Source organism: Haliotis asinina, chromosome 4 (genome assembly GCF_037392515.1).
Source record: "Haliotis asinina isolate JCU_RB_2024 chromosome 4, JCU_Hal_asi_v2, whole genome shotgun sequence".
In the NCBI taxonomy this organism is placed as follows: Eukaryota; Metazoa; Mollusca; class Gastropoda; order Lepetellida; family Haliotidae; genus Haliotis; species Haliotis asinina.
The window spans coordinates 6,965,366-6,989,865 of record NC_090283.1 but is presented as its reverse complement, the minus strand read 5'-3'; the positions used below and the strand labels follow the sequence as shown (position 1 = coordinate 6,989,865).

At 41.4% G+C, this 24,500-nt stretch overlaps 1 protein-coding gene across 1 annotated transcript; it reads left to right on the top strand.

Annotated features, from left to right (window-relative positions):
• The first annotated feature begins 1,797 nt into the window (after window positions 1-1,797).
• Window positions 1,798-23,252, top strand: LOC137282253 (platelet endothelial aggregation receptor 1-like). The gene is made up of 6 exons (XM_067813985.1): window positions 1,798-1,820; window positions 3,503-3,679; window positions 7,470-7,528; window positions 8,136-9,131; window positions 20,854-20,968; window positions 22,952-23,252. The coding sequence occupies exons 1-6, from the start codon at window positions 1,798-1,800 to the stop codon at window positions 23,250-23,252; spliced, it is 1,671 nt and encodes a 556-aa protein (XP_067670086.1).
• The last annotated feature ends 1,248 nt before the right edge of the window (window positions 23,253-24,500 follow it).

The following is a 24,500-nucleotide window of genomic DNA, read 5'->3' as shown; positions in this document are numbered from 1 at the left end:
AAACTCGCACGTTGAAACCAACTGGATCCCGCTTGGAGGAGTGGGTAATGGAACGAACTGGAAACCATCCTGAAATGGTGCAGTTTCAGTTGCATGAAAACCACAATGAAACTATAGGAAACTCCCTGGAAACCAACTGGAAATGTTGGTTTATATGACGTTTCTTCTCGGTTTCAGTGTTCCGGAAACCAGCTTATTTTTGCTGTGAACGTCTTAAAGCTAAATTCACGTACACAAAACTTTTGAAAGGTGTTCACTTCCATTCTGGTTCCCGTCAATATTAGGACTAAAATGATGCATACAGTGACTAAGGCGCTGCTACGTCTTTTATGCAGTTGTTAGTACAGGACAGAATAACGTGTGAAGGACACATGCACTTTGTTACCCGTATTTATAGATAGTCCAAATATAACCGTTATAACAATACATGCCTAAACGGTCACAGTGACAGCATTCTGGTTGTTCTTAAGCTGCTCTTTCACTCGTACACATTCTTACAAACATAACCCACACCTCCCGGCAACATCAGGCATAAGTGTGTTCTCCAACACTCAACACTGCCACACTCAAATGCATTGAATGTTGCATAACCCACAGTCAAAACTTCTCGGGAAGAAAGCAGACCCATTTACAAGTAGAACACTACCACAGCTCAGCTTGGGGCTATATATTTACACTGTACCTGTACAGAACTAACGCTGTACACTTGAGTTGATACTCCCTGTACCATCAGTGTAGATGGTACATCTTCTTTAGCAGTGAAACGGTGTTGAAATCTGACCTGCAAGAAAACATTTTTCATCAGCATAACTAGTGTTTATGCTAGTTATAAATAAACAATTTAACCTCACCACTACCGATACCGCCATCATTACCACCACTACTACTACGACTACGACAGACACTAACACCATCACCACAACTTCCACTGATACAGCCACAAGCACCACCACCAACATCACAAACGCACACACTACTTATGCAACAGCAGTAGTGTGTTGCCCACATTCACACAATCTAGCAATATATATGGGTCGACCACTGACACTAGTATAGCATGCACGTGTAAATTCTGTGTAGTGACCTATACACACAACTACCAGGAAAACGGTGTCGCCGTCTTTGAATGTAGTCACTACCATCGTCACCAAAACCACACATAATCAACATATCGGCAACCACCGTAATATATATGTGCAGTGTCTTCATACACAGTCTCTTTGGAACTAATCAATTAAATCTCTGAAATATTTCCAACCATGTGTGAAATTATGCTATGTTGGAACATCAGATTGAGTGAGTGAGTAAGTTACGATTTAACGTCACAACTGCAATATTCAGCTATATCGTGACGAGAGCATATTTGACATTTAGGTGAAACAAGTTTATGAGATAGAACCTGTCGTCAAAGGACAGCAAAACAGCAGGAATAGCACAATTACAGCTATACACTAATATGAGAGGTTAAAAATGAATAGGTTTATTTGGACTGTTGGGACATGTATGTAGTTGTTCAATGTTTCTGTGTTTGTATATACACAAACACAATACATAGGTTTCTGTTGCTACAGTCACACCCACGTCACAGTGACAGAGGCGGTGTTTCCTGTACAGCGGTCGGAGAGTATATTGAACACACCACAGTACCACTGCATAATCCACGGTCATAGCTGAAACTGAAACTGTCTTGAATATCACTTAATACGAATGAATTTTAAACTGTATAGGCTTTAAGGAAAACTGCAGTATGCATTCCCCATCTGACATCTGATTCATAACTACGTTATAATTCACAAGATGTTTCTGGACTACTTCATCGGGTGAATGACAGAATATGATTTACAAACAAAATATAAAATGCGTAGATAATTAAAGGTCAAGTCTCCCTTCATCATTTCGTTATTCCATTAGAGTCAAATGTCATATTGCGACGTCTAGACTTTAGCTACTTCTATGTAAGGTCTTTAAAAGGGACTTGGAAGGGAACACACACAGGAAGAAATGCCAACCTGTTTTTATGAGGAAATGCACGTTTCGCAGAACATTCTTGAAAGTAGAACATGGCCACTTGTACATTCTTGGATACAATAGAGGTGACCTGTTGTGAGCGCATAGAACATGATGGGCACTGGATACCCCATGCGAGTCAATTGATTTATCCCAACGTGTACCCATTTTCTGCTAGGTGTACAGAAGCAATATTGAACAAACTCAAATATGTGTGCCTCGTTGTTCGGCATGACAGAACGTTTAGAAACTCTCAGGTGTCAAGCTACCAATCCAAGTACTCTCCGTGACCAACGTTGCTTGACTTTAACTGATTTTGCGACCTGAACTTTATGTATTAGATCACACACCACCTCATTTCCCTTCAGTTTGAAAACATCATATTCCTTTTAACAAAGAAGTTGGTATTCACAGGTCCCCAGTTACCTGTACGATAGTTATAGATGGTCCCACATGTCATCAATATTTATTACAATAGTATGTGCTTATCATGGGTACTATTCTACCAGTTATTGTGCTTGTCTTATCATTGATATAATATATGTCTATACTACCACCTTTTTTAAAATGTTTAATATCAAACTATCGCGAATATTGTCACATGTGTTTTGATTCAGAGATCACAAGGACATAGGAATGCGTCATCGCAAGTTCTGTGTTCGTGAATCACATGTACAGATGTGACAAAGTCGAGAGTACAGTATTTTACAGAGTGCACAGCTCCATTTCGTTGAAAGGGAAATACACACTGAATTAATGTTGTCATATATACATAATGAGTAATTATGAACACTATGAGGTCGAAAGAGAAGTTAATTTAAATTAAAGACATGTTTCAGCCTTGACCATGAACACATTTACAGTCAGTCTTTAGGGATTTCACCAGGACGTGACACAAGAAAACATTATTCAGTTGCATTCCTCGTAATAGACATTGAAACTATATTCAAATACTGTCAGAAAGTTTATCAATACACAATTTGTATTACGTCAGTGCGTTCAGTCCTTGAAATATTTCCTCCACACTTGTCAGTTGCCTCACATCAATCATGTCGGACGCGTTAAAGCTCCTAAGCATGACTTTGATAGAACGCATACTTGATCCCTTTTAGACATTCATTTATTGAGATCGTTCTGAGTCTCTTTGCATGTTTCCTCCCCAATACAAAGACATGCTACATAAGCCACCAACATTGTTGTTGGGAGTTGTGGCCTAACTATACGTCAATGTTGTAGGTCATAACACCCTCTCTATTTGTAAATGTTCCCTGGCTGTAGGAAAATACATCTGAAGAGGTCGCAATTGTAGGGAGATCACAACTGTAGGAAGATCACAACTGAAGGGGGATAGCAACTGTAGGGAGATCAAAACGGAAGGGATATTCTAACAAAGTGAGATCACAACTGAAGGGAGATTTCATCTGGAGAAAGACAACAACTGTTGGGAGATCACAAATGAGTGGCGATCTCAACTATGTGTACATCACAACTGCAGGGACATTACAAATGAAGAGAAATATCAAGTGAAAGCAGATCTCAGCTTAGGGAGATCACAACTGAAGGGAGATGTGAACTATAGAGAGATCTTCGGAACTGAAGGGAGATCAGAACTTCAGGAAGATCTCAACTTACGAAGACCTCAACCGTCGGGAGATTTATTGAGATTAGAACCGTAGGTAGACCTCAACTGTAGGCAGACGTAGGGAAACGCAAATGATACAAATGAACCTATGGAGATCTCAACCGCCGGAGATCACAAGATGAATCATTAGAATGAAATCAAATGAAACAATTCACACACAAAAATGACCATCACAGCACACAATCCCTTTCCAGTCAGTCTTAATTAGTATGTTTTCATGTCAGAAGCCAATGAGATAAATCTATTTGTGCATACTTTCGTAATAGAGGCCACTGGCTGCATTTATATACATGTCTCTATGATAGCAGTTTGTGTTTTAGTGTTTGAAAATGGACATACTTTAACAGTAACGTAACAAGGGAATTAAAATCTAATCAGATGGAGTTCTGTCCACTAGAGGGCTACAAATAAGAGGGAAGGGGAGTGGGAATGTTCAAGAAAAATTGCATATGGTCGGTGTATGACGACAATGGACAAAGGAGAATCCAGTTCTTGTTACATCTCACAGTCATCAAGTCATATTTCAATTAAGATGCATAAAGATGATGCTGTTCTAGAGTGATGCTCTATATGGTTACATGCACCAAGATACCAGAATAGTGCATTAGTTTTTGAGATTACTTTGAATCATTTTATTACTCCTCTATAAGGAAAAAATACAAATGTCTGTTTAAAAAAATAACTGTATGTCATTTTTGTGCTTTTGTCGGCAAAATGCAGACATTTTGTTCTATGGGATTTTGTCTGGGTTGGATATTATCCTACCCTCAGTTTGGAAAACATTGTATTTCATCTTTCATTGGCGTCTTTGAAGTTGAGGAGATGAAGGATGAAGGCAATTTTTATGGATAGAGAACTTCTTTACTCTATTTAGGTGACGTTTTGACATTTTGTAATTATATTCTAATGCCTAATGCAGATATCCCATCCTCATATGGAAATATTGATGACATAAATTAACACTCCCAGTTGATTTGGTCACCATAGTACAATCAGGAAGTTAAACATGAAGAAGACAGGGAAGCTCATGCAGCGATTTGAATGTTTGTCGACACCGGGCGTGTCAATAGCAGTATGCGTGAATATGTCCTGTATGACGTAGTTTGAATAAATCTTAGCTGTGGAACATATTCCCAGGGAAAGAATTACTACTTTGATCTCACAGCCATATCCAGCTAGCACGTGGTGAAAAAATCACCTTTTCATTTCAGTCTTTTTCATTTTTGGTCATTAATAAACAAACAAACAAAAATAGATAAAAACTATCTGATTTCTAATCGACAATACGTTATAATTCAATCAGTGTTACACCAAAGATAATGTTTTGGTGCTTTTTAAATAAATCCAGGTTAGAGCAGCCAAATGGCAATTGTCAATAAGCAGCCAAGCGAGATCCCATCACAAATGTGTATGTGTAGGGGTTTACATACGGTTCGATACAGATTCTTGTATCGTGCTTGAAAACGGTAGAAATAAAAACGTCTCGAAACGTCGCACTCACGAAATAAACAAGTTGTTATCCATTCAGTTTGTTCTCTACTTCTAAAATACCTCTCAAACAAGATGTGTATATTATTGTCACCATCACTGTATACACAGACAGTCCTGAGTGTGTCATGTTGGGAATATAACACTGTATACACTGACAGACCTGTCTAGAGTTGAGTGTGTCCTGTGGGGAATATAACACTGTATACACTGACAGACCTGTCTAGACGTGAGTGTGTCGTGTGGGGAATATAACACTGTATACACTGATAAACCTGCCTAGAGGTGAGTGTGTTGTGTGGGAAATATAACACTTTAAACAATGACAGACCTGTCTTAAGTTGAGTGTGTCATGTGGACAGAATAAAGAATCAGACATATAAACGTTTTCATCTTACATTCATGACATAATTTACGTATAGGTACACCTCAAAAGAAGAAAGTATTAAAATATCACCGCAAAGAAAATCAAACATATGACAGCGTACATTATCAGATGATTAACCTCGCAAACTTGAACATACAGTTTTCCTTCGAGTTGATTGTCGACGGCAAGTCGAAGAAAACTGACTATTGGACTCAAAGTTCGAAACAAACAGTGCTTATGGTGGATAGATATACAGTATTTAACAGGCCTTCATTATTTCAAAAAGACATAAATCGAGACAGGATTAATTGACAAACAACAGTAATGCCTCTGCTTCTGTCTTCACGCATACCCGTAACAGGCGTGTGAACAATTAGTAACTATTGTATACACAGGTTAAAAGGTTACACTGCTTAGGTAGCATTAACCAATAACTAATAACTAAAATTGTGTAGCAATATTGGATCAATATCACGATGCGATGCGGGACTCTAGGATTGGGCTTCACACATTGTACCCATGTTGGGAATTGAACCCAGGTCTTCAGCTCGACGAGGGCACAGTTATACTAGTAGCCTACCCAATGCTCAAGGACGTGAAAAGAACAAGTACATAACCTAATTCATGAATACATACGCCTCGAAAATATCATTGCAAAGGTTTTGGTTTATTTATGTTTAATGGAGAAAAACCACAATAATCAGGTCATATGGCGGTGGTCTGTAAATAATGGAGTCTGGACCAGACAAGCCAGTGACCGCATAACACGCAATTAGGATGCGACTGGGTTGAATTGGTTGTTGTTTATTCTAGCCGACAATCCAGTGATCAACATCATGTACCTCTATCTGCGCAAGTGGGATGCGGTGACATGTTGAACCAAGTCAACAAGCTGTTGCTGAAGACCACTTCTAGTCATTGCAAATGAAAGAAACGAAAAACACCCAACTAACTAATCTCAAAACTGTCATGCACAGTACTATGACGTCATTGCCCTTACCCACGTCAAGATCATATTGACTCAAATTCAGCGTCCATAACGGAACCTGCGTTGGTGACGTCAGCAGTGGCAGCAAGTTGTTGTCTCAGGTATTCAATGTTTCGTAGGTAGCTGATACGATGGTTAATCTATCTGCTGTCTCGTGCAAGCTGCCTGGGTGGGGACAGCTATCTTTGTGTGGGGAGGACTCTTCTTATGTTCCATCAGTATTTTACCCGTGTCGTATTTCCTCTGTTGCTATTCCTTGATATTATCCAAATACAATTCATGGCCTCCACGCCATCGCAATTCACGAACACCATGCCTTCCTTTACCGGTTAAGTAAGTTAGCATTAGACGCCTGAATGGAGACTGAATAAATGTGTTACATCTCATCTTTGGTTCAGTATCCTCGTACTATTTCTGTATGGAAACAAGCCTAAAGTGATAATGAAGACCAATAATATATAACAAAAAAAAACCATCACGACGAAATGCTTTCATATGCGAATGATAGTTGAAGTCTTTCCATCAGCCCAAAGGGTTGGCTTAATGCTAAAACATCAGTTCGTGAAGAAACACATTTAACGCATTCTTCTTTCACAACATACTTGACTTGAACATATGACAATATATGATGCATCATATAACTGACTGGCTAACGTACAACACAACTCAATAACACTGATATCTTTTGCCAAAACTGATAGCAAAAGTGTGGTCATTAATTTAGCTCTCTCACCTTGTGCTCATGGACCAGTTCATTTATATTTCCCCCTTGAACGGAAGATGACAGTTAACCGGCAGTATATACTCCGAGTCTTCATTTCACACATTAAGCTGTACCAGTCACCTGGATGCACCAGCAATGGAGATGTTTCCCTCTCGTCACCAGTAAGTAGACTTAATGCATAAAATAAGTTTACAAAATCTCTTTGTGTTGATGACATTTGGAATGTGAGCATACAACTGCTTTCTGTTTTTAGATACATCATGACCTCTTTGGCGATTCTGTGTTTAGCATTCACTCTACTGATTACACGAGGTAAGTTTACTGAGTCTTCATGATTCATCATCAAATGATAAGATCAGTAAATGAGAAATTTTATTTCAAGAATGTTATATGTGAACAGATATCAACAACTATAGTCGAACTGAACAAAGTTCGACTTAAAATCACCTACGGGTGTAAGTGTTTGTGTGCGTGTGATATGAATATTCCAGTTGTTTACCAGATTGAAAAGCAATGAAGTGTTTGTGTGCGAGCGCGATTTTCGTGGCCGCGTGTGAACTGTATATTCCAGTTGTATTTCGTACTGGATACTAGTAATTCTCATCTTGTGTCTGTTCAGGTGTTAGCACTAACATTTTACACAGTTTACAAAATTTGGAGAAAAATACGTTTTGGCTGCAGTGAACTCAAGCTTAAAACATCAATTTATTACCAAGCTCAGTTTGCTCGTTCACATTTCATAAAACAGTTGAAATCTTGGTATCACGGTGTTATGCGCGAGTGACGAAATAAACAAGTCGATGCGTATTAAACAAGTTTAACTGTTCTATGTTTGATCAGACCCACGATCATCGTTCGTTGTATGCTTCCTCATCTGTATCTTGACATGAATACTGATTCTATTATTCTTTGTTTACAGCAACGCAATGCGGTAGTGGTCAGCATTGTCCAGTGTGTGACAATAACGGACACTGCTCAGAGCCATGTGATGATGGATACTTTGGCAAGACATGCCTGTTGGAGTGCAGCAGCAGATGCCGGGATCAGTTGTGTGAGCTCACAGATGGAGGCATTGAAATCTGCACTAAGGGTTGTGTTCCAGGATACATGGGTACAAGCTGCATGATACCATGTGACAAGCCAGAGACACAGTGTACGGTGTGTGAAAGTGGATGTGACGGAGGATACTGCTGGCTCAGTTCCACATTCTGTGTTTTTGGATGTGTTGACTCCTTCTATGGCTTTGGCTGTAAGAACTGCTCTGAGAGATGTGAGTCATGTAACAGGTCTTCAGGAATGTGTAGCGATTGTCATGATCCATACAGGGGTCTGAACTGTGAGATGTCATGTGAGACCTGTGCAGGATCCTGTATGTCTGGATGTGAGGAAGGCTGTAAACCTGGCTTCTATGGTCATTGGTGTGATGAGGTGTGTAGTGAAAACTGTCGTCCTGGACCCAACAAAACTGTAGTCATGGAGTGTGATCAAAATGCATCCACCAACTGCACCTCCGAATGTCACAACAACACAGGAGACTGTATCCACGGTTGTAATGATGGATGGTATGGTAGAAACTGTTCCTCTCGATGTAGCCGAAAGTGTGCAAATATGTCCTGCACTGAATCAGGGTCATGTTCAGCTGGTTGTGCACCAGGGCATGCTGGAACTGACTGTTCCTGTCTTGAGAAATGCTTTGATCAAGTTTGCTTTGGAAATGGAACCTGTGCCAAAGGTTGTATCATAGGTTATTATGGTGCATTTTGTAACAAGTCCTGTGACGCCTGTCTTGACGGGATTTGTGAACAAACACATGGGACATGTGTCAGAGGATGCTACATTACTGACCCAGGATGCACACCTAACTGTACTACAGACTGTCCTTTGGATGTCTGCCTTCAGGTCGGAACATGTTCTGGTAAGGCTCTAAAATCAGAGGAGCAGGTTTTTTTTAATGAAAACGTGTATTAAAGTATTCAATATTACAGACTACAGATATATACATACATGCTTGACTTAAATGTCATTCTTGTCAAGGTAAAGCATTCAAATATTCATTTGTACACAAAATGCCTGCCATATAGAATGATCATAAATGTTTGCACTGCATGTTTGGAGTTTATTATTCAGGATTTAGCAATACATTTTACAAATTCCTTTTTTTCTAAATACTTATATTCGGTCTAGGAGTAGACACACACACACACACACACACACACACACACACACACTTGTGCATTAATTAAGCACCACCAATACTAATTGTCGACTGTAACAAGAAAAAGGTCAAAACAAGAAAAACAGAGAAGTCAACCACTTATATCTAAATACACATGCATTTAGCAGTTAGTTCTGACTCAAATGCGTGCTTTTCATGCTAAAGTTCAGTCATGGTAAGAGCGACTGAGTGGTATAACAGGAGTAGTGGTTAGGGGGCCCCCAACGGCGATTAACATAGGATCTACTACCTCCGACAAGTCGAGGCAAGTCGACCGAAACGAACACGTCCTGGTGGTAAGTGGTGCAGAACGAGCGGGAACCACCGCACCACTCGCTGATTACGGGTACTAAATTGGGTTGTCGGGGAGAAATAAAGGTCAAACCATTTTATGGTGCGGCACAATGTATATTGTTATGATTAAACCACATCAAGAGTTAGTTGCGGCGCTAGGCGTGGGTATGTGTATGTGTGTGTGTGTGTGTGTGTGTGTGTGTGTGTGTGTGTGTCTGTGTGTGTGTCTGTGTGTATTGTCAGACGACCACCGCCGAGCGGTTCACCCGAGAATCGAGGTATTGAAAAGACCACGCACCAAAGCTCAGTGTATATTGTCACTGTCAGGACTATCAAAAAGCTCGTAATACAACAGTAGGACATCTTTACAGTTAATGTCTGTCTCGTTGGAGCCGGGTGCTTGTGGCAATACCCAGATATATTATGATCATGTTACTAATAGTTTGTAATGACTGATTTTAACAGTGAAAATATTACTATTTATTAACTAATCATATGAATGACAATACAACATAAAGCAATAAAATCTCTAATGATAATGATGGGCTGCCCTACGAATCAGGGGTGTCTATTTAGTTTAAATGGGCGTTTGACATCTTCAACCCAGTCAGGTCTTGTTAGGAATGTGATTGTTGAAGTTATAATTTCGATTTCTTCGCCGTAACGTTGTCTGTGCTTAGACGGTGGTATACATGTGTGCGTTCGCCGCGTGTAATAGAAATGTGAATGACTGAGAATTCTGGTGTGTATGATAAAATATTTATAGCTTTGTGCAATAAAGCGCAATATCCTTTTTTTGCCGCAGGCTAAGGGAGTATATTCTTAGCCCTTGTATAACTCGTATGCAATATGTTCCTTGCTTTCATAACTCGATCGGTGTCATATAACGGGGTATCCAGTTACAATTTACACCACAGATGTTACTTTTGTGGATGGTGGGGTCGACTACGAAAATTATTTTGTGTGTTCCCCCTCGCGTGCTTGGGGCGTCGTCCGCAGTTGCCTGGATATAGGCAACCGAAGGTAAAATGAGTGAGTGAGTGAGTGAGTTTGGTTTTACGCCGCTTTTAGCAATATTCCAGCAATATCACGGCGGGGAACACAAGAAAATGGGCCTCACACATTGTACCCATGTGGGGAATCGAACCCGGGTCTTCGGCGTGACGAGCGAACGCTTTAACCACTAGACTACCCCCACCGTCCCTCGAAGGTAAAAAAGGTCAGAGGTCACCGGGGTCGGGTCGTTCCGCTCCATTTGGAGAGGTAGTAAATCCAATGTTAAATCTCCATTGGAAAATGTCGTAGTAGCAGCACAAAACAAGTATTGTGTGGTTGTTGTGCAATGGGGCTCGCGTGCGGGGTGGTGCGGTTGTTTACACAAGCGGGACCTGTTGGGAATGTGGTAAATGATGCTGTAATTTCGACTTCTTGCCCATATCGTTGTCTGTGACTTGGGGGAGGTATACATACAACACTCCACCAATATTGAGACATTTGTTGTAACCAGGAATGTCTAGCAAGTTCAGGATCAGTTTGGTAGCATCGTCTCTTTTTCGTTTGCTGGCATTACAGCTTATAGACACTACTCACACGCCATTGTACAGCATGCTCTCTAGTGAGCAGCCAACGATATAAAGGCGTGGTATCTATGTTCTGGATCTGTCTCAATACACCCAGAGTTTTGGGCTTATGGGATAAGGCGAAAGAGTCAGACTTGACCTGTAGAGGACATCCAGGGAATCGCGCTCAAACGGCAAATTAAACTGCACCCAGTCTGAATCATGGGACAGATGTCCGAGTTTCTGATCCAATTAAGGAATCATCTCCATGCAGCTTCAGGCCCGTAGCTTGTACCATTACTGAGAGAAAACCAAACAACATGCATGAGCCATATGTAACAAATTGTTTTACTACTAAAACCATAATGTAAGTTAATATACATTCTCACAGTGATAGATACATATATAGTTTACATATACAAGAAACTGAATTCTATTCAGTAAAATGTCACTATAGGAAAACCAACGCAGAGTTCCAAGTTCCATGTAACAAATTTTCAACGATTCCGAATTCCGTGTAACACTTTCAGCATATCAGAAACACTTAATTCTTCTGGTCATCACCATTCTCATCATCTTCTTCATCATCAGAGGCAGAGTCACTTTCCGCCACCGCGACCCTCGCTGCTTCGGGCATATCTATACGAGTCAGGATGCCTTTCATTCTGGGTCTTAAAGAGAGTTTAATTTTGTTTTTTTTAGCATTAATGGATCCGTGGAAGGATTCATATTATCCAGACTGCGCAGAATTGGTTGAAACAGAGGTGACTGTTTAAAGTACTGAGTGTATTCTAACACGCACCTGAGGGTATTCACCATTTCATTTTCCCACAACTGCATCATATATCTGTCCACCCAGTCGTCCATTCGACCCTGCTGCTGGTGCTTATTTCTCTTGAGTTTCATCACGTCATGACGCAAGTTGTACAACCGCTCCCAGATGCATTGCAAACCCACATCTTGCCACTCCTCGGCTTCCTCATCAGCGAGTGGTGTTGGCTGCTGCTTCCTACCACAACGTCGATGATGTTTGACAGCAGGACTACTTTCTCCACCGCGACCATCCTTCCCGGGGAAGCCTAAGTCACTGACACTATCACCATCACTGTCCATCTCTTCATCATCACTGTCATGCTTTCTCTTTGATTTTAAGGTAGTATTTTCTGGACACCAATATTTGACAGGGCGCTGTAGATCGTACATGGTATCTATCAGCACCCCGCAATCAGCACAAGCCTTGGCCATTTTAAGTAGACCCTGACTGCTGCTACTACTACTCATGTCAGAATCCGTGTCTTCTTCTTCCCGACTGAGTTGATTACGATGGTGATCGTTTGAGCCCTCTTCTTCTTCAGTAGTGGCCAGCTTGGGAGGGGGGATACTATTTGGCGAGGCACCCCTCACTATGCTGCTGGTGGTACCTGTGAACTGCTGCTCTTTCACTGTACTCTGAGCTTTAGTAGCACCTTCCTCCGTGGTGTTTATAATGTTCACGAGCAGACGGTCCTTGTCATTCTTCCTGTTAGGTTTCAGATCAATAGTCAGTTGTCCAAAAGGATGTTCTGCAGCCCGTTCATACATGGGCATAAAGCGATCAATGTTTTCAGGGAAGATTCTATGAGCAAAGACCTTGATTTGTGGTCTATCTATAGGCGAATGAAAAAGTGTGACATAACGAGCATTCAAAGCAATATCTCTGGATTCCTTACCTCTCGGAAACAGGTTTTGTACAAGAAGAAATATCAGCACATTCTTGTGATGGGAGGTTTGGGTAAACAGTCTGGAGATACGTTTGTCGTGTTTAGCTTCAGCCAGGAAATCGTCCAAGACCAATACGTTGCACTGACTAGCATCAAAGTAATCCTCCTCTAATATATCATAGGGAAGTCCTTTCACAAATGTCACTATTCGAGACGATTGCTCCTTTATGGTCTGATATAGTGGCTGCCACTGTGTGTAACACCAAACGATATGGTCGGGGAGGGGTTTCATCAAGCAGTGCTGAAGCAGCACACGGTAGGTAAACACAGAATTTCCACAACCACTGGGTCCAACAACGAGAACATTCGAAGGGATCAGAAACTTGAATCCCTCATGTCTGTCCATATCATCCGAAGGAAGAGGAGTAAGAGGAGGATGAGTAGGAGGAGGAGGAGGAAGCGATAATGCTACGAGATAATACGCAACATATTGTCCACAGGTTTTTCCCGAGAGACTCCTGACTCTGATGTGACGCCACACAAGTGCTCTTTTGCTGATATGACGATGATGATGGTTATTGTCGTTTATATACTCCACAAAATCCCGTACCTCTTTTAGTCTATGGACTATTCCTCGATCAAATCCAAGGCTATAAAAAATTTCAATACTTTCCTCGTTTACGTAGACAGCAAACCAGTGTTGACCATCCTCATGGGCTCTCTCTGTATTTACTATAATAGCAGATGGAAGAATGTTTCCCCTTGTCATACGCCATGCTAGGTCTTTTGTTAAATGATTCAGGGCGAATACACCCAAAACGTGGTGTCTAAGTATGGGGTCGCACTGTATGATCCATTCTAGTTGACGAGTGTTCATGCCGCCTCGTTTACCCCCCTCTATTTTGCTCACTGTTCCTATTTGCTCATACGACAACGTTTGCTTTTCTCTATTTGGAAAATGCCATCACATTCCCCATAAACGACGCATGATACCGTCTCGGGAAGCAGTGTTCCAAACTGTGCTTCAAGTCTAAGAGTACCCTGCTTTTGAAGGCGTAGATATGTTCCGTCATTGTTCTGACCAAACACGGGATCCAATGAGAAGACATACAGCGCGTAACCTCCGTGGAACTGATCTCTTGAGATGTCTACCCGATTGAGACCTCCACCGTCATCCGTCAACCACCATCCGGTGGATCGCAATAGGTTTACAAATGCCGGGATGAAGGCTCGTCCAGTTGTCTTCCCGAATTGTAGTTTCATGGGACCGGACTCGCCCACGATGGTCCCATCGCAGAACAATACAATTTGGGATAAGCCCCAGTTGGCAAAGTTGTAGGGATTCCTATGGTTGTCGCCCATCCCTGTTGCTTTGGCGGAGACGAACCCCACTACGATCTTGTTAGGACGATTCCCTTGCAAAATGTTATCCCACGCAAAGCTGGTTTGACCCTTGACGATGGAAAACATCTTAACTTCCGTCCTGCGATATTGGTATTTCGCTGGGATCTTTGAGAGCGCCTCATTGTGACCCCATATGACACCGGGATTCACACACGCTTTCATTACCTTCAGAACTATGTCTTCAATGTGAACCACATACGAGATGTCTGTTTTGTTGCCATGAGCATGAACTGGGGTGTAGATCTGTACAATTTTACTTGTACGTCGACCTGGTTCAGTATGTAGCGTTTCATCTGAAAAAGGTCATGCATCAGGGGGGATTCGAGGTCAAACGTTTAACTCTCGGAAGTAAACTCATACCTGGCAAACATCCCCGTATTAGTCCCATTCGGGTCAGTTACGTCTAACTCCCCTGCTGTGTCTTTGAAAAACAGTTGTGCCTCCATTTTTGTCTTGCAGTCAATGTAATTGGTGTCCAAAAGCGTTTGAATGATGGACTTGTATGGATAATGATTGGTGGTGGAGTTAACCAAGTGCCCTTGCAGCCATACGTCTACTTGAGAGAAAAGGGAATGAAGGAAGAGGTTAATGGGGGCGCATTCTTCATCACCCCCCAGATTCGTGTTGTCCGCATGAGTAATGAAAACTTGGGATCATTCGTTAGTGCGGTCATGGTTGACTACTTAATAGTCGAAAATGTCCTTGATGGTTCTCTTCTGTCCCAGCCCGCGTTTGTTCTTCTTTTTTTTCCCTTCACCAGTGTTCTTGCACTTTTTCTTCTTTCTCGTAATCCCCACAGCGGCCACACGCCTACCAAGACAGTTTGTTTTCCTTCTTTTACTCGTACTTCTTCCCTTCCCAGTGAGAGTCCGTCCTGCACTGACCCTTGTGCGACGGTGTCCTCGTTTTGTCTTGATAAACCCCATTGCGCTGGTAGAGACCGAGTCCGGGTGTCGTCTAATCTCTGCCTTAGCTTGATCTACTACCTGTTCACTCGGGCTCACTATTCTTATGTCCCTTTGTGGAATGGTCTTGTCATCCGGTGTTAATAATGTCGTCTTTGTGGTAGAAGAGGTCGGAGGTGGGGGTAATAGGTCAAGGGACGATGGGTTCCGTTCCATTGTGATCATGTGATACTCTTTTTCAAAGGCTCTTTTGCTGATGGATAGTCGTACGAGGTCTCCTACCTAATACGCATACCTGGAGGGATGGTGGTGCTTCAACGATGATTCTCGCTCTTCTCTCTTGCTTGAGGTGGGGTTGATTTTTTACTGTCGTACATATTCAACCATATACGGGCTTTATTCGCGTGATTAACGTCGGCTGGGGTTCTCCCATTCGGGAGTGACCTGTGTGGACGGTGGTTATTATTGTAAACAACGTTCTGTAGAATGTTGGTGTATCTATAGGTCCTCTTGTGTGTGAAGTATCTGTATAGAATAGTACTCAACGTTCTAATAAAACGCTCTGCGTAGTTGGCTTTTATATCATCGTTTTGGGTAACAAAGTGTTTGATGTGAAACCGTCTATAAACCTTTTTTACAGCATTATTTTGAAATTCCTTGCCTTTGTCCGTCCTCAGTGTGAACGGTACCTTCGACCCCATGTTTGTGAACAATGATTTCATTGCCCGACACACGTTTTCTGATGACTGGTTTTTTATCGGCTTGATCCAAACAAATCTGGAGAAACAGTCAATGATAATAAGCAGGTATCGTAATCCATCATTGCTATCTGCGATGTTGGCCACATCACATAAGTCGGCGTCTGCTTGGATCCCGACTCCACCGACTATAACCCTATTTCTCTTGAATCTTCTCTGGGGTGTTTTGTGTAAGGTGTAGGCGTCTTGCTCGTTAAGCCACTTCCTCACACGTGATGTCCTGATTTGGGGATGATTTCTTTTCAAAGTATGTACAAACTTTTGATACCCCCAAAACGCACCGGGTTCTCTTGGTTGATAATACTTATGAGCCAGTATCTGTTCCATGTTGTTTCTTCCCCACCCTGCTTGTGATCCGCCTCCTTTCCGTCATCATCAATATACAACGATATAGCTGTTCTTGCCAATGATTCGTTTTATAAACCGTATCACGATAGTTCTTGCATTCATACTTTAAATAATACAGTGGTGATATAGCGCGTAGACTGAGAATGGCGTTTATGTGGTCTCTCCACTTGGTAATAACAGCTTCTTCGTTTATAAAGAACAATGCTTCTTGGAATGATTCGGGTGTTGTTGATTTCAAGTCTTGAAAGATGATCTCAGCATAGGCCAAAGTCAATAGATAATCCAGTGTTAGTGTGATAAGACCCGATTCCATTTTTGATATTGTACTATGTCGTCATGCTTTTCATAAGGGTTGGGAGTAATGATTGAGGTGTCCTTTCTCTTATAATAATGATAGGTTGTCCCCAGGAATCATGGGTGTCGAGATCTGTTTTGTTTAATGCACGTGCGATATCTTCCACACAGGCGGGTCTTGATGTAAACGTGGTTGTTGATGATATGATTTCAACTTCATCGCCGTAACGTTGCTTGGATTTGCGTGGTGGTATGCATACCACACTTCACGAATATTCAGACATTTATTGTGTGTGAGGAAAATAGAACTATCTAAATAATGGAAAAAAAAGAGAGCACTCCCAGTATATCGTTCTAAATATTATTACCGCTTGCACGATTCGACCTGATATAGGAAAAGGGTACACAAATAAGAATTGTAATGTCACTTTGGTGTGCTTTCCTTTCGTCTACAATAGAAATACCTCCATTAATTCCAACCACAACGATAATACTCGTATAGTGATTAAATCAGTCTTGACGCGATATGTACACATATTCTTTCTATAGCTCTTTTTGTGGCGACTTATTCAGCGCTCGGCGGTGGTCGTCTGACAATACACACACACACACACACACATACCCACGCCTAGCGCCGCAACTAACTCTTGATGTGGTTTAATCATAACAATATACATTTTGACCTTTATTCCCCCCCCCCCCCCCCCCCCCCGACAACCCAATTTAGTACCCGTAATCAGCGAATGATGCGGTGGTTCCCGCTCGTTCTGCACCACTTACCACCAGGACGTGTTCGTTTCGGTCGACTTGCCTCGACTTGTCGGAGGTAGTAGATCCTATGTTAATCGCCGTTGGAAAATGTCCGGCTAGGGGCCCCCTAACCACTACTAACAGGGTGAAATGAAGTATTCTCATTGCTTTCTTTTCGACGCATCAATAAGTGAACATTGCTGAAACAGAACTTTTTTGGACATGCCGAGGCGTAGACTTTCTGAAAATAGTGAATGAGTGAGTTATCATTTATCGTCACATCAGGAATATTCCAGCCATATCATGACGAGAACGAATATTAATAAATGGGACACTATGAAAACCTGTTGACGATGGACAGTAAAACCAACTAGAATATCACAGGGAATGTAAAACTAGTAATTAGATCTAAAACAGTTCAACTATAGAGGACAATACAATATAAAAATGGGCTATAGATTGAAAGCAACTGAAGGTAGATCATCACACTAGGGACCATGTGGTTTTTGAAAATACCAGATGGCAGGTTATTGGTATGCATGAAGCTGGTTTGTCCTGTCGCAGCATTGGGTCCAGATTGAATATCAATCACACTCTCAGTAGTCGCCTTGTAAAGAAACATGCGGTCACTGGTTACGTCAAGGATCGTCCACGATCAGCTCCTTGTGATGACCGTGCCCAAGTTCGCCGAGTGGGACGCAAGCCCATGACCAATGCCAAGATCTCAGAGAACAATGGAGAGTGGGTGTTCGTCTCTCAACCAGCACCATCCGAAGGAGGCTCAGGTCCGCTGCACTCCGTGCACGTCGTCCAATCAGACGTCCCTTACTCATTGATGGGCACAAGCCTCAACGTTTGGCGTGGTGTAATCAACGGCAAAAGCACAAATCTGAGGACATGCCGCAAGATCCACTGGTCCGATGAAAGCCGTTTTCTTCTTCGTGTTACTGATGGCCGTTTGGCGAAGGAGTAATGAGGCTTATCAACAGCGGCTGGACCCTTTGGCGGTGACTCTGTAATGATGTGGGGGTGTCTCGCCTATGACTGTAAGCTGAATCTTATCACCATTCAAAGGACACTCAATGGTCAGAGATACCAACAGGAAGTACTGGAAACTGCTGTTGTCACGCATTCCCTGGCTAGTCGGCCATTATTTACGGACGATAATGCTATGCCCCATCGTTCCAGAGCTGTTATCGCATACTTGCAGAACAATGCTGTTGACACATTACCTTGGTCTGCGAGAAATCCTGCATGTTTCTCTAATAGTAGAAAATCCCTTTTAAAGCCGTGACTTAGTAACGAAGTTTAGATGAGTAAAGTAGTGGTTAAACCATAATGGTCCTCCTAAAATATCATCTACCTTTCCCTTCACTTTTATACAATCTGTAATAAAGAATCCAAGATTCCAATACATTTTGTCAAAAATGGATTTCCCAGTAAAATAAAGGTATTTATATCAGTTTACGTATATCATCTGCGCAAAAAAAGAATTGTCTATGTCTATTATTTATAATTATGTCTTTGGACACATGATAATTTTAAGGATGTGACAAATGACGTGATGTCTCTCATTCTAAGCCCTTCCTCGTCATAATATGGCAATATATTTTCCTGTTTAATTTTATTTATTTTTTTACCGTTCCATAAGAAGTAAAACAATGATCTTATTAACTAATATTTTACCATATAAGGTTAAATTGTATTTTCTCCTGGACCAGACAATCCAGTGACCAACAACATGAGTATCGATCTCATGATATCGAACCGATGATATGTGTCAACCAAGTCAGGGAGCCTGACCACCCGATCCCGTTAGTCGCCTCTTACGACAAGCTGAGTCGCCTTTTATGGCATTGGTTGCTGAAGGCCTTTTCTACCCCGGGACCTTTACGGGTCTTTTGTACAAAGTGTCTATAGTATTCAGCGCTGCCTATAAACTATTTTCGGACCCATCTAGGAACAATTCTGTATCATCCGTGTATTGCCCATCTTATGATCATTGTGCAGTAAAACAACACCTTCGATTTCTTTATCTGTCTGATCAATATCGCCAATATTTTACGAATAATGAAAAAGTATGGGTACATCGGATCACCCTGTCTACAACCTCTTTCGTTAATAAAACATTTGGAAAGATGGCCGTTCTCAGACATGCAGGATTGATAATTATCAATTAATATTTGAATTCATTTTACCATACCGTTCCCTACTGAAACTATTTGAACACATCAAACAGCATCATATACTTTTTCAAAGTCAGTTAATAGCAGATGGCTACGCTGTCGTCTTGATTTAATTAAAAGAACTAATATCATACAACAATTGAAGATTGTCGCTTTTACATCTACCGGATATAAATCTTGTTTGGATAGTATATATTGAAGCTGGTAAAGCTAATTTGCATCTGTTTGCAATAAAGAATGTTAATATAATCCATATATAATATGTTTAAGAGTGTAATAGGCCCTTACTTATTTAACAATGTCTTATCTTTACCCGACTTAGGTATACTAGTAATTATGCCCTGGTTAATTGTAAAACTTAATCTGGAATTGGTAGGTACTTCTAAGATATACTTGTACACCCATTGTTCACAATCTCTCAAGGAAAACTAAAAAATTCTAAACTAAAACCATCAAACCCTGGGCTTTTGTTATTTTTCATGGCCTTTACTGCTCCAGCAACTGCTTGTTTTCTAACTGGTGATCTTTGAAACAAATCGTGTATTGTAGGGGTAGTTATAGTACGTTGAATCATGTGTTTCATTTACGGGTATAGCGTATTGTTTTAGGGGTTTTTTTGGTAAAAAATTCGTTTGCTCCTGTAAAATATCTGTCCCAAATACATTATCATTTCCTATTTTTGTAATACGTCTACTAGTATAATTCCTGTTTTCCAAATGACAGAAAGAAATTGTTGGGTTTTCGCCATCTTCATACCACCTATTTCTACGTTGTATTTCTTGTGTTTTACGTCCATCCTCTTTAATACTTTGTTTTAGATAATTCTGTTAGAAGACTTTCGTCTGCATTTAGAAGATCATCTCTGATTTAATATTCTAGCTTACCAATAGTTTCTTCCATTTCCAACGTTTTCCTTAATTTATCTTTTTTATGCCATCAAAGGTGATCACTAATACATAGGTATTTGTCAGCCTCTAATGCATAGGTTGAAATGAATCCTACTCATAATGCAGTTTATGCACCTAGCTGCGAATAAAACTGGTTCCGTAATGTACACGTAAAACGGTTATATCATGAAATACAGAGTACATCTCGTCCGGGTGATACATTGCTATGCGTACGATGTTGAGGACTTAAATATGTAAAATATGACAAACGTTATTTTACAAACTTATGCTTTTCCTTCGAAACGGCGAGTCACACTGTTGGTGTTTTGTTATTCAGCAGGTAGTCAACCGAAGCGTGATATCAAGTATGTCACAATAGGACTGTTAGCAGTGATTCTTCTCACCGGCATCATGTGTGCATTTTGTTTTGAGAAATACCGGTCAAAGAGACGGTGAGTGGAGCATGTGTATTACCCTAGCTCGTGCCTGTATTAACACTTTCTACTTTAGAATTAGGAACGTTTGCTTTGCGTGCATGTACAGAGGCATTTGAACGAAGAAATAAACAATGATGGTATATACTACCGACAGAAAATAAGGGAACCAAGAAATTGAATGTAGATGACTTTGACTGTGACAGGGTCCGTTATCGTGGCGTATCTCCCAAACGCAACACCCAATGACGATGGAACGTGCATACAGAAGTTAACTCCTGTAAATGTGCTAGAGAAGTCGCAATCACTAATGCAATAGATATTGACTCTTACTGACAGAAATGCCTCCCAGGCAGTATCTCGGTGAATGGAGAATTGTGGGGATGATAGAGGGGGGGGGTCATTATGTGAAGTTGCCCGGTAGATGGGTAAATCAAAAAGTGTAATTTCACGCGTATGGGATAAGTACCGTCAAACAGGTGGGGTTGAAACGAGACCTGGGCGTGGTAGACCAAAATCAACGACACCACGACAGGATCGTCTCATGACGTTAATTGCTCTACGCGATAGGTTTAAATCGGCCCCTGCCATCAATAGAGAATTCCGCACACTCCCTGGAAGACGCATTTCAACCTCAACCGTTACAAACCGACTCTATCAAGCTCGTCTGAAAGCAAGACGACCTTTTAAGGGTGTCACCCTGTCAGCTCACCATAAGCGCCAAAGATTGGCATGGGCTGGGCAGCATCAGGGACGGGCTATGCGCCACTGGCGTTACACCATGTTCTCTGATGAGTCAAGGTTTTGCCTACGAGTCACAGATGGCAGAAAACGTTGTTGGCGTCGGAGCGGGGAGCGATATGCCAGAGCAGCAATTCTTGACCATGATCGATATGGAGGTGATAGTGTCATGGTGTGTGGTGGGATTACACATGACAGACGATCAGATTTGGTCATCATTAACGGAGCCATGACTGGTCAGCGATACGTTGACCAAATATTGCGTACTGTTGTGGCTCCATTGGCTAGAGTTATCGGCCGAAATTTTGTATTCCAAGATGATAATGCCAGACCACATGGGGCCCGAATTGTCTCCGCTTATCTCCGACAAGAAGGTATCCAGACATTGGACTGGCCCTCTAAGTCCCCAGACCTGTCCCCAATTGAAAATCTCTGGGACGTTCTTGGTCGAAGGGTGTACGCCAGGGACCCAGGACCCGCCAACCTGGCCCAGCTTGGTGCAGCTCTCCAAGAGGAATGGCGGGCAATACCACGGGCAACCATCCAGAAATTGATTAACAGCATGCCATCGAGGTGCCGTGAATGTGTTGCCCAACATGGTGGACACACCAAATATTTGATTTAGTGGATATTTAAAGCAGTTTCAAATTCGCTATTATTTCATTAGTTCCCTTATTTCTTGTCAGTAGTATATATATCGGCTTGCCTTTTAAGTATCAATATATCAAGCGGTGTAATGGACTCGGATATAACGATGCATATAGCGGGACACAATAACAGTGTATCATTTGTTTATTGTGGGAGGCACTATTGCCAATACGAAAGCCATTTGCAAGTAAACTCCTGTCTCACTAAATGACTCTTTATGCACATTTAGAATGAACTCGATTTGTGTAATTGTATCATTTGAATTTAAGTTAAGTTAATGGAACATGATTTGTTTAACGATGGTGATCACGAATCTATTTTCTGGTCACATGAAGTCGGTGATAACGTGATAAGTCAATTCTTTTCCCCCGTAATTTACTTGAGTCTGGACAAGACCATTAAGTATTGATATCATGGGCATCGATCTACCACACCAGAATGAGCTGACATGCATCAGCCGTCAGCACGATCTGGTCATTACTTCTGACGGAGATCTTGAAACCGGATGTTCACCATTAGATGTTATATTCTTATTTACCTCTTATCGTTTCCTTTTTCTTTTGCTCTACTCTCTGCAACTAATTACACGAATCTTTTCAATTATATCTATAGGAACGATGAAGCAGACGATTACGTGGTAGAGTACCAGCCTCCATCAAACACATATTACGAAATTAGAGATGAAGATGTAGACGAAGAATGTGACTCCTCTGAGCCTGGGCCGAGTGATGTTACTCCTCCGTTGGCAGGACAGCTGCAGGTAGCTTTCGACAATGGAACGAGCAGTGATGTTTCTTCAGCTAGTTCTCCAGAAGACAACCCGTCGTACACTGGGTTAGTCAATGACAACGGCGTAGATGCAGAACCAACGTGTGTATATATAACACCAGCTGCTGAAACGACTGCCCAGTGAAATATAATTGTGAATGCAATCTTCCTCACCACCACTTTCAAGGTGTGAAAGGCCAATGTCCCCCATAAAGCATGTAGACTACAGAGGGCTTTTTGGATCATATCTGCTTCAAAGATGCCCACACATTTAGAGACATTATCGCACTATCGCTCGCCAAACCGATGCTCACATCGGTACCTTTGCAACTGGTCAAACCACTGGGATCACATTAACTTGTAGGCAAACACCTGCTATGATCAGTATTTGGCAATGGTACACGGACACGTTTGTACGATTTAAAGGACTTTTGTTTTGCGCCATCCAGAAATCTACCAAACGCTTATTGTACTCCGATGCAAACTTGTCACCTTACTTGATTTATCTGTCCCTGTAAATAACTGATGTATTCTTGGTCTTAGTGAATGAAGTAAGCTCAAGGAAGGGCTTTGTAAAATATTTGCAATGATAATTTTGAGTCTAGTTCACTTTTTGTTTAAGTTTATGTTTTGGATTGTTCAGCTGAGTTCTTAGGCTTGTATATTTGCTATAATTCACTGTCTCATAAGTTCTCTCACACATGTAAATGCAGTATCCCTTTGACTTTGACATTTATTGTTTGGGTAAACACGGTATACGGCTCGAATAACAGTTAATAGACTTCATTTTGAAATGCATTTTTTCAAATTCTTTGTGCTGATAAAGTGTTGTTCTTTCCATTTCAAAGTTAATATTATCGCGGTATCTTGTGCCCCTTCAACGTAATGCCCTGGGCCGACTTGTACAGAACCATCTTAGCTTTAAAGTTATTGTAAATCTTTAAAATCGCGATCTTTGGCTTCAGCTACAATCACCATCAACTTACACAAAGCGATTGTATGCTAAGATCATTGTAAGTTACAACTTACAGTTGATCCGGGCCAGTTGTAAGGAGCTAAGATCTCTTTAGTCTGTGACAATATGGCATTCAGGTTAGTGTCTGTTTCACGCAAATAATCAGCTTTACGTTTGGAGATTGTATTTAGATTGCATAAAGCTGTATGATTCGCCTCGACACTTCAACATCATGGAGATTGCGCCACCGATTTAACGTCGGGGACATCGTTATTTGTCCACATAATTATCGAGTCGATGTGATAAAGTGCTATTCCCCTTGGGTTCAGTGTTGCAAAAAGTGTGAAACAACATACCTTTGGGATAATTAAGGAAAGGATAGTACCGACCGAAAGGTGTCTGTGTCTGTCTGCGATTAGCAATGGCCGTGACCTTCTG